Genomic DNA, 16,934 nt, shown 5'->3' with positions numbered 1-16,934 from the left:
TTTCCACGTCCAGACATTCATACTTTCGAATACTCTTCCTAAAGACTTTGGGGCGACTGAACCGCTGCTAGACTTTTGATGCAAACTCAAACTTACCTGTTTTAATAACAACCTATACTTCCATGCCGTGTCTCCACAGCCTAGTGCTTTATACCTTTTCTGGTCATAAGTTCATTATAAGCAACAACAAGATAGATGGACAGATAGATAGATAGATAGATAGATAGATAGATAGATAGATAGATAGATAGATAGATAGATAGATAGATAGATAGATAGATACGAACTGGAGACCTGCCTCTACCATCAACACCTTGGTGTAACCTAGATTCCGGCTATCTTGTCTACTCTCCCATCCTTATATTGTATTGTGATACTTATTGCTATTGTTTAATTGATGACCTGCTAAATTCTCGCTAGCAATGTTTTGCTCTATGACCTGTACAGCGCTCAGTTGCTCCCGAGATATGTTTGCGCCAAAAAATGTATAAGACTAAAATTAACCAAGTCAGTGGTGATAGTGTTTATCATGCCTGTCAGGTAGAGTGAACCTGTCAGGTAGAGTGAACCAGATTATGCAGAAAGCCAAAAGAATTCCCCGTGGTAAGGAATCAATACGTTTAAGTAATAGCAATTTGGGCACATAGATAATCTCTAAGTAGGAGACAGCCCACTCAGTATGAAACAAATACTTGTACATAGGAGCAGGTATTTTGCCCTGATACATATGTTGAAACAGTGGGGTTGAGCTATCCACCCTGCACTTAGGATGGAATGCCAACTTGGAGGCCAAGCAGCGCACATTGGATGAAGCAGCTCCTAAAGACTGCCCCAATTTCAGGCTCCCATGGTGTGTGCTTGATTTACTGTTAAATGAGGATTTGCCTCTTATTTTTCAGTTTGTGTGTAGTTTTTCCTTGGCTTGCTGTGTATATGTGTAACAGCCACCTCCTAGAAAGGCTCTTCACGCGTGAAGCGCTGTCATGGAAGATTTCGTTTTTAGAATTGACAACATCTGTAACATGTTTGTTTTCTGTAGCCTGAAACGGGCAATACATTGGGCCTCATTACTACCCTGGCGGAACGGGTTAAATGGCGCCGTAAAAGGCTGCGGCGCCACTCAACCCGTTCCGCCACATTACGAGGTCCCCTCGCGGGACATGTTAAGCACGCCTGGAAAAACCAGGCGTGCATACCGGGTCCCGCGAGGAGAAGAGGGAGCAAACAACGGGCCATCTCGTAATGGCCCGTTGTTTACTCCCTCTCCCATTCCCATTCAGCCCTATGGGGGCTGAAATGGGAACGGGGATGAACCTGGGCTGTGTCCTCGAGTGAGGAATTACCGGGCCATCCGAACTCGGAATGGTCCGGTAAGTCCTCATTCCGAGGACACGGATGCGGTTTTGCCGGCAGCCATGCCGCCAATAGCGGCATGGCTACCGGCATACCTCGTAATGAGGCCCATTGTCTTCTTAAGCAAAGCATGTTCAAGGAAGGGATCCTTTTCAAGAGAACCTCATCTCACCTCAATGCGGTATGTGTGAATACATCATTCCTCCTTGAAAGTAGCAATGCCCAGTGGTTCAGTGCAGTGATGAACATATAGGACTTCTTCTTCTTTCTGTCCCTACAGTGTTCAAACACATGGAGAAGTTTCATTGTAGAGGAAGGAAATGGCTTACAGCACATATTTTGTTGATCCATAAGAGCATTCTAAGGCCATTGTAACAAATGCACACGTTCTGCTCCTGTTTCTGGATTCTGCGCAGAGGTGTTGAGTTAATCTGTCCCTGTGCAACAAGAGTAGTTGAGTTGGTGCTATCATGAAATCTACTGTCTAGTGCAGGGATCTCCAGATGCTTTGGAGTAGGACTCGCATGATCCCTCGAATTTCACTATGCAGGCTGCAGCTGATCGGAGTTGTAGTCCAAAACATCTGGAGCACCAAATGTTTCAAACCCCCGGTCTGCTGATACCTTGATTACACGATTAGGCGCAATGGTGATATCACTGTGCATTGTGTTAGTAGTATCTACGTTTATTGCTAGAAAGGCACATCACTGAAGACTGGCATCCAAAAATGTTCCATACATTCCATGCTCCCATCCTATCCAATGCATTGCCGTCCGTCGTTCCTTTGCACACCTCCTTCTCCTGCCTGTGCCTGGATCTCTAGATGTTTGGAAGGGCATCAGACGTATATATGGTCCATTTGATGTCGATGAGGGATAAATCCTTTATTTATGGAATTAGTGTGTAGCGCCTAACCTGAACGGAATCAAAAATTTTAATTCGGACTTTAGAATCTCTTTTAGTCACTGGCACAAGGTTCCTTTGTTTTGGAGACAAGTCAGGAATTGACAGTTTTTGCTGAAAGGGGGAATTCCACTATGAAGGCGGTATTTTGCTTGCATCAAACCATGGACATTGTTCACTTAACATTTAATTTCACAACATACCCCGGTGGACCTCCTGTTGCTTGACTGCAGTTCAAGGTTTCTGCATTTCTTGGGCCCATGAAATCCGCTCTTCTTTGCGATCTTTGGTTTCCACAGGGTTTGAATTCATCCAGGAGCCGTTCCTGCTTAGACATATCGAGGGGCAGAACCGGAAAGGATAATCCTTGGAGATCAAGTCAGCTGCGTTCAGTTTCCTCCTCCCGCTGTAAAGTCTGATTCTTTACTGTTCTCATCAATTTTATCCCAGGGGGGCTGAGCGGGGAGAAGGTAATTTCCTGTTGGGCCGCTTCTTCGAATATTCCCATTACTAGCCCCCTCTGCCAGGTGGGAACACATGCTTCTAATACAACTTCCTGTTACTTTTGGTAGCCGGAAAACAGACGTCGCATTTTTTTGGACATGCAAGTGAATACTCTTCTCCTGAGAGCTGTTGCGTTGTGGACAGCTCTTAGTTTCCACTGGAATGACTTTCGGGATGAATGTGATCACTAATGCACTCATTCATTTTACAGGTGAGTGCGTGAGGATCACAGTAGATCAAGTGTAGGCAACTTAGAGGCATTCCATTGTAAATTTCATGGCCAAACCATGAGCATCGACCATGGTGGAAGGACGGATATGTGTACGGTGTCAATGAACACAAAATGGAGGCCTTGCCCATTATTTCATGAACGTGGGTACTCTTTGTGGCAATGCATGCAGAACTTCATTTATGCGCAGTATTACATTCACCATAGACCATTCTAGAGAGAATTCACAGCAGCACATGCCGGCTCTCATATGGGTTTAAATCTTACATTTCCCGTTTGACATCATGCGTATAGCTCGTAATTCATTTTTGTACCCTTTGGACGATGGCAAAGGAGCACCATTGACCAAATTAAGAATGCATAGAGCAAGTGGATGATTTGTGCAGTGGGGATAAGGTGCCATTGGAGAGAGATTCCATACACAGTGACACCGTCAACAGTGGTGGAAGCCTATCCCGGAATGCCGTGCTTGGCTCATGGTAAAGGAAAGTACTGAGAAGATATGGTGAGTGCTGGCAGTGATACGCTCTAGCTGGGGCAGAAATATCTACACAATGTATCCTCTGATGAAAGAGAAGAGGACATGGCGTCCATATGGCCAAAAGTAATTTTAAACACGCTGTGAGGGTGTTGGGCAGTAAATAATCTTATGGGCAGCATGAGGAGGATCCTGAGCGCTCCTGCTTTTTCTGCGGTCCTGGGGCAGATTCCTGCAAACGGACCCCACTAAGAAATCATGTATGGTAGTTATTTAGTTATTTTTGCAATTTGTATAACGTGCCAAACCCAAAGGCGTCTAGGCACTGTTCTTACAGAAGCTGGCAATACAAAAGTAGATGGGTTACGTGGTTGCGCGTGTGCAAGACAGGCGAGGAGATAATACATACAGCTGCAGGATAGATGCAGACAAAGAGATAATGCCCACATGGCTAACCTGCAATGAATGGTAGGTTTCCATCCCACCACAGTGTTGTGCACATACAATTCACAAATGCTTTTTCCTGCTTGTGATCAGTAAGATATAGTTCCCCGGCACGATTCTCCACACTATCCCGTGCTTGCTGAGCCGGCTTGGACATTGCCAACGTTTCAGTTTTAAAGGAAAGGGTGTGCGCGTGTGTGTGTTTGTCTGTAGGTGTGTGGGTGCCCTCACACGTGATTGCTTGCGCACCTGTCCTCCCACAGACAGAGCGAAGCAATACCACAAAGCATTCGGTTGCAACGCATCAAGGCCACAGGAGTGGATGCCTATTCCGACCACACGGATTAACAGCAAGAACACATTGTGCAACACTGCTTGCGTTGCTTTGTCTGGGGCGGTGCAAATGAAACATTTGGCAATTCTGTGTTTGTTCTTCTTACAGTACAGTGGGTGTTCCCGTGCGTTGTGCAGGGTCGCACGTGCGCCAGCTGCACGTGGTTATTTGATGATGCTGGAATGAGGCAGCAGTGTTGATGTGTTTTTGCGCGACGACCCACAAATTAGCGTGTGGGGTGGACGGGGGGGTCATTGCACATCATTGTGTGTCTGAGGGAGTAGAATAGGGCGGACACAACAAGAAATTGACAAATTCTTCCTCCCCACCTTGCATCCTTCGGAGTGGGACTTTCCCTCCTCTCGCAACACCTTGAGTAGACTGTAATCATCTGCTTGACGTGTATGGACCCAGCAGGTTTTCTGTGACACTCCCTGCAAGTTCGGGGAAAGTGGCACTTTTAACTTAATTTCCATCCGCATTGCGCTGTTCGGGTGGCGTTGTTTGCTTTTCGCCTTGCAAGACATGCGGGCAAGTGCGTTCTTGTTTTCATATTTTAGGCAAGTAGTGTGAATGTGTTTTTCAGCACAATCTGGACGCACAAGCTACGGCTTCTCTTTAAGCGGAGAGCACCTAAGGTCGAGTTGACCTCAGAATCTGGCAGGCCTTCAATCTAGTGCCCGCGCCACAGAAGCGGAAGCCACAGCCTGAGCCTTCCTAACACCGAGGTAGGCCCACATGGCTTAGACAGGGCTCCTTTTGAGGCACTTCACAGAATGTACAGCAATGCAAAGCCGGCCCTCCGTTACTTTCTGGTTTCCAGCAGGCAGACACGCATTTGATCCGCACTGGTGGCCATACTTTATGACTGGAAGAAGTTCTTAATTTTATGAAAACAGCAGGTCCACGTGTTGCATAAATCGTCATCTCAACATCCGCTCCACTTGTATGAAAGACTGCAAACTTGATCTTAGAACCCAAAGGCGTTTGAACTCTACAAAAACCCCTTCGGACACCTTGGTGGTGTTGGGGGTCCTGACACTAGTGGTGTGAAAGACCGAAACTCTCAGCATCCTTTTTGATCCTAGGATGGGACTTACCTGTTATGAACGTTCTAACTAAGTTTGCCCTCAACAAATATGTGAATAATTGCATTTAACATGGCTGTGGGGATAGGTGGCTCCTAAGATCACATCGGGCAAGCGGTCAAAGAACACCAACCCACACTCTGGCTTCCATACCCTATTCCTGGCACCACCAAAACTATAAGCAGGTGAAACATATACAATAAAGAATAATATTAATGTGTGGTTTTATATAGCACTTCATGCTGGTTTCTTCTTCCCTTTTCTTATCGCTTTTGTGATAGGTTTTATTATTGCTTAATTTTGTATGTGCTTAATTTATTTACCCCGGAAGGATGAAAGGCCATGCTGTGCTATGGGATTCAAAATTGTGAAGTGCAGACTGCCCTCGGGTGAGAGAGCAGTGCTTTATGAGAGAGCTATCCACCTGGAAAGGAAACAAAGAAGACAAGGGCACTAATAGCTGGCTGCGGCACCATGAACATTCTCTCCTAACTGCGTGCCCACTGGGGCTGTTTTTAGCATGGCCAGTCTCTTTCCCCATTGATAAGCGGTTACCTCAGCGGCACATCCCCCGCCCCCTGCTCCGTGCCACACTCTAGTACCAGGGGTGTTCCCACTCCAGCACGTCATCCTTGGCTCCACCGTCTCTGCCACTTACCTCTCATCAATGAGCCGGCAAGAATGTTTCTCCTCAGCTCCAGCTTCTGCTGATCTTTCCCAGCCCTTGCTTCCTCGCTGGGGGCAGGTGCACACCCCAGTCCGCGTTCCCTGTGGGGCTCACAGCACGCTGCTTTCCCCAGACACCACCAGCACGCTCTCTTCATCAACGTACACTGGGGCACACCTCTTCTCTCTCTCTCTCTCTCACTCAATGTGTCCGCATCGACCCCTCCCGCCCCACTTCACATCCCTTTGGCAATGTGCACCAGTACTTCTATTGTTTTCCTCTTTCTAGACCTTGCCCGCCCATGCGCCAGTGCCAATAGCCTTAGCACCCACATGGGGCAGAATGCCTGGAAATTCTTGATGGCCACTCCTTCGCACAGGGCTGATAAGCCAGGCTTCCTAGCCATGTAATGCCTGGGAATCCCACCTCCTGCCACACTAATGCTGAATTAGAACATTTGATTTTTCTCCTATGTCTCATATTTTAAACAAAGCATTATATACACGAGGGAGGGAATGTTGATACAGCAATGTAGCCCTGCAGCATGGACTATGCCAGCCATTTATGCCCTCCCCATTGTTACAGTATCATTTGTGGGGAGGGCATTAACGGCTGGTAGTGGCCCCAGCAACGGTCTTTAATGCTATATTACCACATGGATTCCATTATCGACTCCATTTCAAGTAATGGGAATACTTGCAATGCAGTCTAAAATTGCTGGTGGGGGCCTCATTCCAAACCTTCTGACATGAACAGCAATCTTTAGTTACACAACTCCATGTGATAGACCGCAGGCGGGGTCAGGATTTCCTAGGATAAGGACCTATCGCAAACGTATAGCCATCCACTTCAGCAGAGGCAATAGACAAAGGGCAGGATAATACCCCACGAGCATGATGACCCCTTCTTTGGTCTATAAGGCTGAATCATAAATCAAAGACAATACCATGGGTACATTTTTGGGGGGTGAAAGAAGAAACAATTGCTTGTTGATAAAATCTGCTTCTGGTTTTCAGACCCATGTTTTCTATTTTTATGTGTAAGAGTTTGTAAAACCATCACTGGGGTGGGATAAAATACAACCCAAAGTATGTTCCTGTGGATAGTTTTACTTTATAGCTAACAATCGCAAATGCCTGCACGTCCACCACAACATTCTCAAAATCCAGAAAATAAATGTCAGCAGTCTATAAAAAGCCAAGACATGCTCAAAAATATAGAAAAGCCTCCAAATGTCACTAAAAAAAATGCAGAAATCCGGGTCAGGAGGAATGTGTACATTGTTTTGGGTCTTTCAAGACAAAAATGAATGTTCGCCAATTTCTACCCAATGCAGAACCTGGGATGGGCACATGGCAAGACCATGATGACAGCTGTGGAATTAAAGTGCCTGTTTCTAAGTCCAGAAATAAACAGGGTTGCAAATCCCCATACCTTATGAGAACCCTGTTCTGGTTGGATTTTGCAGGGTCAGAAGATTGGAGGATTTTTCTCTATTCGCCATACGTGTTTCTTCCTGTGAATTTGTGGCTTGCACCATTCCTACATTTAATGAACATTGATTTCTATAACACCTTCTCCAAATCTAAGACTTACCCCATGTCATAAGCATCACTGCCTTCCAGTTCTAGGGTTTAGCTCACAGCACTTTACATCTTTGCTTTTGTAGGCCAGCAATATTAATTGAAAAGGGAAAGCAAAGATTTGCAAGAGGTTGATTCTCCTGACATACCTTAAAAGAGTAAGAAAGTGTGATGTGAATGTCTTCAAAAAGGAATGTATTGATTATGAGATTTTCCCTGGGAGCCATTACTTGGTAGTTGGGAAAAAAAGATTTCCTTATACATTAAGTAGTGCAAATTTAAGACAAAATACCAGTGTGTTATTGAAAGCCCCGTTTTCGGTATCACAATGATTGCTGCATCATAAATTCTGAACATCGCCTGGTTCTTTTCTCCAAATTTCTAAAGAGTGAATTTTCATGTAAGGTACGCGAGTATATCCAGCCTGATCTGTCAGATTAATTTAGCAAGTAATTCATTAGAAGCATTTGCACGCGGCAGTGCTCAGTGGTCCGTGCGGGAAGCACAATGTGTATTCCTCCTCCGGGCAAGGCTGACAAATAGCAAGATGTTTATGAAGAAGGGAGCAGAGTCTCCACACGGTTGCGGGAGCATGTGATCAGCAACAAACATTGGCTTTTTAAGGCTTTATCCAGGCGGATGGAACAAGCCCCTGTCTTCAATTGATATTATCATCATCAAGTGAAGATCTCCTTTAAATAATGTTCCTTTTGGGCTAACTACACAAAAATACCCAGACTCGATTTTAAAGTGGAAAGGTCGCTTTAATGTGACAATAGCTCGTCCCAAATTTCGCTTGCTCCCGAATCTTCCCTGCCCCCCTTTATACTACCTGAGGCGCTCTATGCACAGGCCAGCTCGCTGGCCTGTGCAGCGCCCAAAAACACCCTAGGGAGAAACGCTTCACGTCCCCCCGGGGCCCCACTTCTGGAAACATCATATGTTGTGCAGGCGTGTTTATCAATGGAAGCCCTGGCCCCGAAGGTGCATTTTGTTCGGCACATTTTCTATTGAATTCTGTCTATCTGGTAAAATTCCTTTGGACGAAATGAGGCAATTACAAATGAGGCCATGCCATCTGTAAACAGTTGGACTAGAATGGAAAATAGGAGTAGGTGCCCAAGAAAAGTGGCCCACTTTTACAATTGACAATTCTCGACTTTGCGCTAGAACCTGTTAGAGCAGTACCTGGGAATACCGTCTGGGAAAAACCTACAGCAAAAGAGACTTTTTTTGTGCACATTGCCCTAGTTACTTTCATCAGAACTCTCAGTTGCCCAGGGTACTACGTAATCACACGTGTCCGTATTTGCCCACAAGACTGGCCCATCGGGCATCACCCTGCTGCCCTATAGGCCAGTTCGATGCCTGTTTGCATGACAATTCTGTTTTCAAAGATGGGAAAAGGAAAAGTTTAGCAAATTTAGAAGGAAGGATTACAAGAAGGAAGCAATGCAATTAAAAAAATAGAAGGAGTATGTGTGAGGGTTGAGTCTAGAGGACCATGGGAAAGTGGTGGGGGTCATGTGGGCGTGATTTGGAGGAGGGGCAGCCAGATAAAGGCATGGTAATTGGAGCCCGACCCCTGTGGAGATCTTGACAAAAAATTAAAAGGAGAAGAGGAAACACCAGGTCACCCTCTCGTTAGAGGAGTGCATGTGGCGTGATGAAAAATGCCGGGGCACTTTTCTGGCCGATATGGCAGCTTGAACACCACCATCACTGATCTTTAGGACCTGCAGCACCCCCTTGTCCAGAGGAGTGTCCACTTGACACATGGTTTGTCACCATAACTTGGCTCGGATCATTGTGTTCAAGGAAATGAAAAGCATTCCAGGACAGTAGTTTTGATGTCTCAATGGAAAAGAAAGAACTGAACATTCCACCACATCAAAAAACATTTCTGAAAATGCTCCACCTGGAACCGCATGCTGAGTCATGGGTCTAGGACTCTTCCTGACAATGCTCCACCTGGAACCGCATGCTGAATCATGGGTCTAGGTCCCTTCCTGCAAATGCTCCACTTGGAACCGCATGCTGAGTCATGGGTCTAGGACTCTTCCTGACAATGCTCCACCTGGAACCGCATGCTGAGTCATGGGTCTAGGTCCCTTCCTGCAAATGCTCCACCTGGAACTGCATGCTGAGTCATGGGTCTAGGACCCTTCCTGACAATGCTCCACCTGGAACCACATGCTGAGTCATGGGTCTTGGTCCCTTCCTGCAAATGCTCCACCTGGAACCGCATGCTGAATCATGGGTCTTGGACCCTTCCTGCAAATGCTCCACCTAGAACCGCTTGCTGAGTCATGGGTCTAGGTCCCTTCCTGCAAATGCTCTATCTGGAACAGCATGCTGAGTCATGGGTCTAGGTCCCTTTCTGCAAATGCTCCACTTGGAACCGCATGCTGAGTCATGGGTATCGGTCGCTTCCTGCAAATGCTCTGCCTGGAACCGCATGCTGAGTCATGGGTCTAGGTCCCTTCCTGCAAATGCTTCGCCTGGAACCACACGCTGAGTCGTCGTTCTCTGAGAATTTTGCTCGCAACTCAGAACCCCTGTGTAGGCCTAGCAAGTCTGCCCAGACATGTCGTTTGCAGGCCTTTCCATACAATGCTGATGTACAGCAGGCATGCCATATGACAGTGCGCACAGTCTTATGCTAAATAGATATTTTCTGTACATGTGTTAGATAAGTGTGAACATAATAGTTCAGGGAGACCACAATGTACACCTGACCGTGGTCTGCACACATAACACATGAGGAAATAGCTCCAGTCGGAGAACCCCCAACAGGGTGCCCGGACCTTCTCATGATCCCAGGACCACCGCTTCTATTTTTCAGACATTCAACTCATTTTGCGCAATATATCATTTTATGCCGACACAGAACTACCAGTTTTTACTGTAACACTTGATCGGTGCAAACTACTTCCCTATCAAGGGACTAGAAGTGTTGCATTGTAACCCAACCCCCCACCTAACGCCACTGTTTCACACATTGCGATACACAGCTCTGAGACCGCATGTCATGTGTCGACATTGACCGTATTTGGTTGCCAGCCAGAACAAACCAGCACGTGCTACTATGGTTTTCTCGTAAGCATTTAACTATATGTACACCGGGTGGAGTGTCCTTACTGGTAAGCAGCCACTCACATTTTGCTCTTTAAGCGTAATAATATGAATATGTTTACTGGCTTGGCCCATGCTGCTCAGTCACTCGCAGTAGTTTAACTTGGTTCTCCCTGTCCCCCACCGCTGAGATATTTGCATCAATGCATTCGAGAGTTCCTGAGTCCAGATGTGCAAAATGCCCAACAGTCTCGAAAGTAGTTTCATCTGAACGTAGGTGACCGCAGAAGGAGAGTGGCACCCAAACATCTTGCCAACGAGCTTCCCGAATATAAGGGATGAATCAAGCAGGGGTCTTGCTGGGTCAGGAGAAGATCTGGGGCTACGCTAATGTCGGGACTGTCGGGACTCGGGCTAGCTAGCTAGCCTTTTGACTGTAGCCCCTGAACTTTTATCCGGGGCTACAATCAAAAGACCCGGGGCTATTGCCCCCTTATCCCCCACCCCCTAGCAACGCCTCTGGAATCAAAGAAGCACATATAGCACCTTCAGAAGAAAACAGGTGCCGAGCGTAGAGGGCAGAAGGAGGAGCATCCAATGGCCCGCGGCTCCTTCCTCCTGACCCTAGACACAGGTGCCGGCGGGGCGGTGAACACAGAACAGCCAAGCAGAAATTTAAAAGGTCAGCAAATTACCCACCAGGTAGATGAAATGTTCCTTTGTCCTGGCTCTGGCAAACACATATGCCATATGGATGGATGGCTCAGTGAATGGGGATTAACATGGACTCAGTATCTATGGACTACTCTCAGACCTTGGCTTAGAAGGGTCAGCCCATTGCTAATGTCCTAGGAACTGATTAATTGTGGAGATCATTACAATGAGACAAACAATGAATGTGTTTTGGTAAATTATCCTTATGTACTAAAAAGAGCCAGTATTGGCAAAACTAATATGTGTTTTTTGCCAACTTCACCAGAAGAGCCATAGTTCCCGAAAATGTGTACATTTGAGAAGATGTTTTTTAAAAATGGCAAATGTGCTTGACATGTGGAGGGACACATCTGTTGAGGCTTATCAGCCTTCCAGCAGAAGATGTTTGCTGGGACAGTTAGATTTTTAGCTTGAGTATAAATCCTGAACTGGCAAAAGGGTTGCATGCCTTATCTGGCAAGAATAAAAGCATATAAAAATCAGTATTTACAAACATCCGTTGATGTTAATCTACTCTGACCTTAAAAGGTTGATCCTAACGAGCTCGGCAGCTGCTGCACATGGCGCAGTTTACATTTGCGTGAGGATGTGCGCTTAGTCACCATATTCCTAAACAATCGCAGCTTAATGCTTACATGACATCTGGGCGGCGCCCTCACAACTAGGAGCATTCTCATGGGCCGAGGACGCCATTCTGGGCCGTAAGGACCGCTCAGACAAATCTTGTCCCATCTCAGTTTCCTGAAGTTGACGACTTCGTATCCGGGCCAGCACTGCACAGCTGTCATCCTCTGACGTAGATGAACAGTTGTCATTGCATAATTATTGCATGGAACACTTGCGAATGAAGACACTTAAGAATTATTCAGTGAGTCACAGTTAATATATGGAGATGATGTCGTGGTTTTTTTGCCCATCCAACCTATTCTACTCTTGCTTCTTTGGACAGACACTTTCTCGTGTCTCGTTCTCGTAGACCTTGATGTAAGAGTTTTGAACTGGTTAAATGTGTCTAGGGGCACCTTTGTCCAGTCGTGGATTTTCTGACCATGGCATGGTAACAGTGTTCCTGATCACATGGGGCTTCATCGCATCAATGCGGTGCCATTATGAGGTTGTACTACCAGGCGTGGTATTCTGTGCCATCGTTCACTTTGATCTGTATACTCTCTCCAGCAATGTAAATTGCAATAAATTGTAATTGGATATTTATAACGCGCTTAATACCCAGAGGTTTCTAAGCGTGGACCTGGGGATCGAACCTGTGTTGCTCCGTGTCGTCTTGCTTCCAAGGAGTGGGTGCGTTGCCCCTGAGCTATCCTTTGAGACAATGGGGTCGAAGTCGCCCCCTGCCAGTTGTGGGTAACTAAACGGGTCCTGTGTTTTTTTTTTGTTGACATTCTGGTGCTAGTTGTCCCACATTTGTAATGGTAAAAGTAGACTTCCAATGTGGCGATGGTAAGAATAAAGGGCTGGAAGAACTGCTCACACCAGCCATTGGAAAACTATTCATCCCTGGTGGTCTACTGGCGCACGTGGGAGCATGTGTGTGTGTGTGTGTGTGTGTGTGGCTGGGGCGGGGGAGTAATTCCAAGGAAAAGCCTACGCCCTGTGACCTGTGCTGGCAGTGGTACGGAGGGTGATCTTCTAATTGGTTGGCACAGAGTTTCTGGTCTTTCGGATATTTTGATGGACAACTCCTTCACCATCGCCTATGCTGGTAATGGGAGTTTAGCTCCAAAACAGCTGGTGCGCCTCGCATTGAGGACCCATGCTCTTACCTGAGCCCTAAGGGGAGAGGTGAGAGAGGGGCGGAATCTGCATGCCATTTGTTTCGTGTGAATGCCATACTGTGGTCACCTGCGAACAGTGGAGTACCTGCTGAGGGCCTGTGAATGGATTTTTCCACATAACTGGAGTACATTGTGCCAAAATCCTGCTTGCTAAGTGCTTGCCTGATGATCGCTTTCCTAAGAGATTCCCTGTCAAAGAGCAATGCCATCCTTGATGGAAGCTTGAATGGATTGTGGTTTTTATGTAGAACGGCTCTCTCTGGGCCATGATATTTTTTAATAATTTGGTGTGGGCTTCACAATTTCAACTCTAGTTTAGTCAAGTTATTACTTCACCTAGAGCTGTGGGGTTCAGGCTGGGAAGTTATTTCTGAATGGTTTGCCTTTTTATACTAGGTCTGACAGTGGGACTAAAGCTCTCTCCTTGGCTTGACTCCGAATAGTAAACACCGGCAATGAAAATGTATGCAAAACATTTGCATATCATGAATTTCCATGCAACTCATTTGCATAATGTATTTGGCCATTCTAGACACAGCAGCTGAATTCTAATTGCTGGTTCATTGGCGAGGTGATCCCATTTCGTGGTACTGTGGATCAGAAGTGCGTCGCACTATTTCAACGTGGAAAAAAATGGAGGATAACAAATTCTGATGACTTCTGCGGGACTCTGAAAGCCTACATGTTCACAACCTTAGTTTACTATATATGTTTCTGAGTGTGCAATATAGTTGTCAAAATCTGAAGAATGTGTCTATCGAGGCGGAATCTGGAATGAAATAACGTGGCTTGGTGAGGGTCCCTGCCCTACGCGAAGGCTGGGGCTTCTCTGCGCGTGCCGTGGCCGGGGGATGCCGCTGTCGCTGATGAGTGATATGATTGGAAGGGAAGCCCCACAGAAGAGCCAGCAGCCAGCCGGCTGTCACGTGCCGCTGTTGCCATGGCGCGGCTCTCTCCCTCCCATTGGCTGCACTTGAACTCCTCGCTATAGGTTCAGCGGGATGTAACACACTGCAGTGGCAGGATTCCCAGCATCCAGGCACGTCTCCCAAGAGCGGCACCGAGAATGTAGAAGCTGATGTCATGCCCGGCAACCTGCGCATGCATTATTCAGGGCTGGCTGGATCGGGATGGCTTCTGCTTAGGACCAGTGAGCACCTGCCCCCGCCTCCCACAACGAGAAGAGTCTTGAAACAGGCTCCTTTTCATGGAATTTCAAAGGCGCACGCTCACTCGAAAAGAATAAAAACAAGATTCCCTTTATTCATGTATAAAACATTGCAGTGCATTGTACTGGTGTATACCGTTAGTGCCACGCGCACGCTAATTGTGTTGTGCGGTCGTGTTGACAAAGAAATGTGTGTTTCGGTTTCTGACTCCATTAAACTCGCGCTCTTATAATGAGATGTAAAATAACTCCCGTTTTGGTTGCTGATTATCTTGACAGGAATACCCCCAAAAACAAATGTTACAATTTTAAAAATAATATAATCTAGTACAGTGTAATATCTGGTTTAAATTGAAAACACTCTGTTTAATGATGCAATCTGAGCTTTCCGGTGACGTGGGAGCTTTAAAGCGCTTTTGCTGTTCCTGAGGAGACGAGGGTGCAGGCTGCCCCCATTCTGTCAGTGCACGTTTCCACGGGGCTTGCCTTCATTTTAATATTCCTATTCAGACAATGCTGCCTTGAAAAAAAAGCAGCCTCCTTTCTGGGATCTGAGCGGAACTAATGTAGAGCGGGGTCCCCCTTCCGCCGGTTTAGCAGCACTGGCAGCCATGCATAATTCATGAGCGCTCCCAGGCAGGCAGGCAGCGCGCAGGAGCCGCTTCCACTCGGACGGGCGCTGCCTACCGCCTGCTTCCCCTCGCTCACGCAGTCCGGGGGGGGGCGTGGGGGGAGCCATGCCAGCAGCGCCTCGAGAGACATGGGACGCCGAGCTCGCCTTTGTCTGAGCCGCGGGGATTGGGTGGCTCACGGAAGACGGGGAGGCTGCCGTTATCGTACCTGCCCGCCGCCCTCGGACTGCACGCCCGGGATTTCCTCTCCTTCCGGCGGGCAAAGTCCCGCCCTCTGATCCGCGAATTATTTGCAAGTGCTTTGTCCACGCTGCTGAGGAGGGCTCCAAAATGCCTGAAGCCAACTATTTGCTCTCTGTGTCTTGGGGTTATATCAAGGTGCGTTAGCATGCATTTTATCTGAGCCGTGTCTGTGTGTATGTATATGTAAACAGCCGTGCGGATGCATGTATTATGCATGCAAGTGTGGGTCATATTTATTTTGCAGCGTGCATTGTATGGCTGTGCGGTGGCGCAGCGGCTCATGCTCAGCCTGGGTATTGTTGGGTTACTGCAGGACTAAAATTGAGCCTATATTCAAAATAGCGTTGGCCTTCCGACGCTGGTAAACAGAGTGGCAACGCCGTGCCAGTGTGTGGCCAGCACAATGCCACATTGTGTCCTCGACCTTATAGTTGTGTGTCTTTCAATTTTTTTTATGAGAACGCTAAGGCGAAAGGCAGACCCTGGAAGCAAGCATATTTGTAATAAAGATTAGCGATTGGCGTTTGACGCCCCCCACCCCAGGCCCCCATTTTAACTCTGAGCATTCGCCTTTCATGTTCAGTGTATGTAACTTTTGATTTGCAGGTTGAGGGCATTGTGTGTTTTTATATACAGTTTGGGCATGACAGCAAACATACATTGTGGAGTTTTTGATTGATACAACATGTCTTAACTAGGTTGGATGCTCGATGTGTGCAAACACGCTTTATGCATTGTGGCGTAGCACTGTAACCGCCGTATCATACCTCATATCAGCCGCAAGCCTGATACAAGCCACGCACAAGTGTGTGTTGATATCAAGACATGATCTGTTTGTCTGGATAGTGTGTTCCGCCGTACAGTTGATTTCCATACACTCATGTGCGCCATGCATACATTCACATGACTGCACACGCTGTCCCGCTACAGCGTCACCTTTTATTATTCGCCTGTGTGTCATGCTTACCTCATCATGTTCCTATATTGTGACTTACTGCAGTGTCACCTTCCACAGTCACTCGTGGGTTATGACCACATTGACATGTGTGCATACTTTATCCAACCGGATTGTTGCTTTTTAGTCTCACATGTCATGTGTGCATTGTCATGTCTGCATACCTTGTCCAACTGCAGTCACATTCTCATTTATTACATGCACACATTGCCATGTTTGCATACTTTAACACACTGCAACTTCACTTTCTACAGCATACTGACATAGCTGCATACTGTGCCCTGTGTCCCATGGCATTGTCTCCGTCTACACATGTTCACGTGGATCATGCATGCATTGACATGTTTGTATAATTTGACCCACTGATACGTCACTTTCTAGACTCTGAGGGCAAGATTCATGGAATATTTGCCCCGTTCAAAATGAATTTGCACTGCTGAAAAGTGACTTTTCACTGCCCTCACAAACCCTGATTCATGGAGCCGTGCAAAGTGTATTTTTGCAGTGCAAAGTCCGTGCAAAGTCAGCGTATAGTCATTTTTGCAGTACAACGTGACTTTTCCCGGACTTTGCACTGCACAAATACACTTTGCACAGTTTCATGAATCAGGGTTTGTGTCGGCAGTGCAGAGTCACTTTTCAGCAGTGCAAATTCACTTTGAACCGTGCAAATATTTCATGAACCGGGACCTGTGCGTTAGGGGCCCATTGACATGTAGGCATACTGTGCTGTGTCCCAGTGCAATGTCCCCTTCTGCAGATTCACGTGTG

The 16,934-nt window shown here is 46.8% G+C and overlaps 1 protein-coding gene across 5 annotated transcripts in view; it reads left to right on the top strand.

The window, feature by feature from the left end:
• PDE4B (phosphodiesterase 4B) overlaps positions 1-16,934 on the top strand; it is a 2,420,935-nt gene that overhangs the window by 2,381,864 nt on the left and 22,137 nt on the right. Inside the window, exon 1 of one of the 5 annotated variants that reach the window (XM_069641974.1) lies at positions 14,981-15,343. The exons of the other annotated variants lie outside the window; for them this stretch is intronic. Coding sequence (XP_069498075.1) covers positions 15,296-15,343 — 48 coding nt within the window. The 5' untranslated portion in view covers positions 14,981-15,295. Of the gene's footprint in view, positions 1-14,980; positions 15,344-16,934 lie in introns of those variants that run through there. 5 annotated transcript variants of the gene reach the window in all.

The sequence above is a fragment of the Ambystoma mexicanum genome, chromosome 1q (assembly GCF_040938575.1).
Source record: "Ambystoma mexicanum isolate Mex_15411 chromosome 1q, UKY_AmexF1_1, whole genome shotgun sequence".
NCBI lineage: Eukaryota > Metazoa > Chordata > Amphibia > Caudata > Ambystomatidae > Ambystoma > Ambystoma mexicanum.
This window is presented reverse-complemented; position numbering and strand designations above follow the sequence as displayed.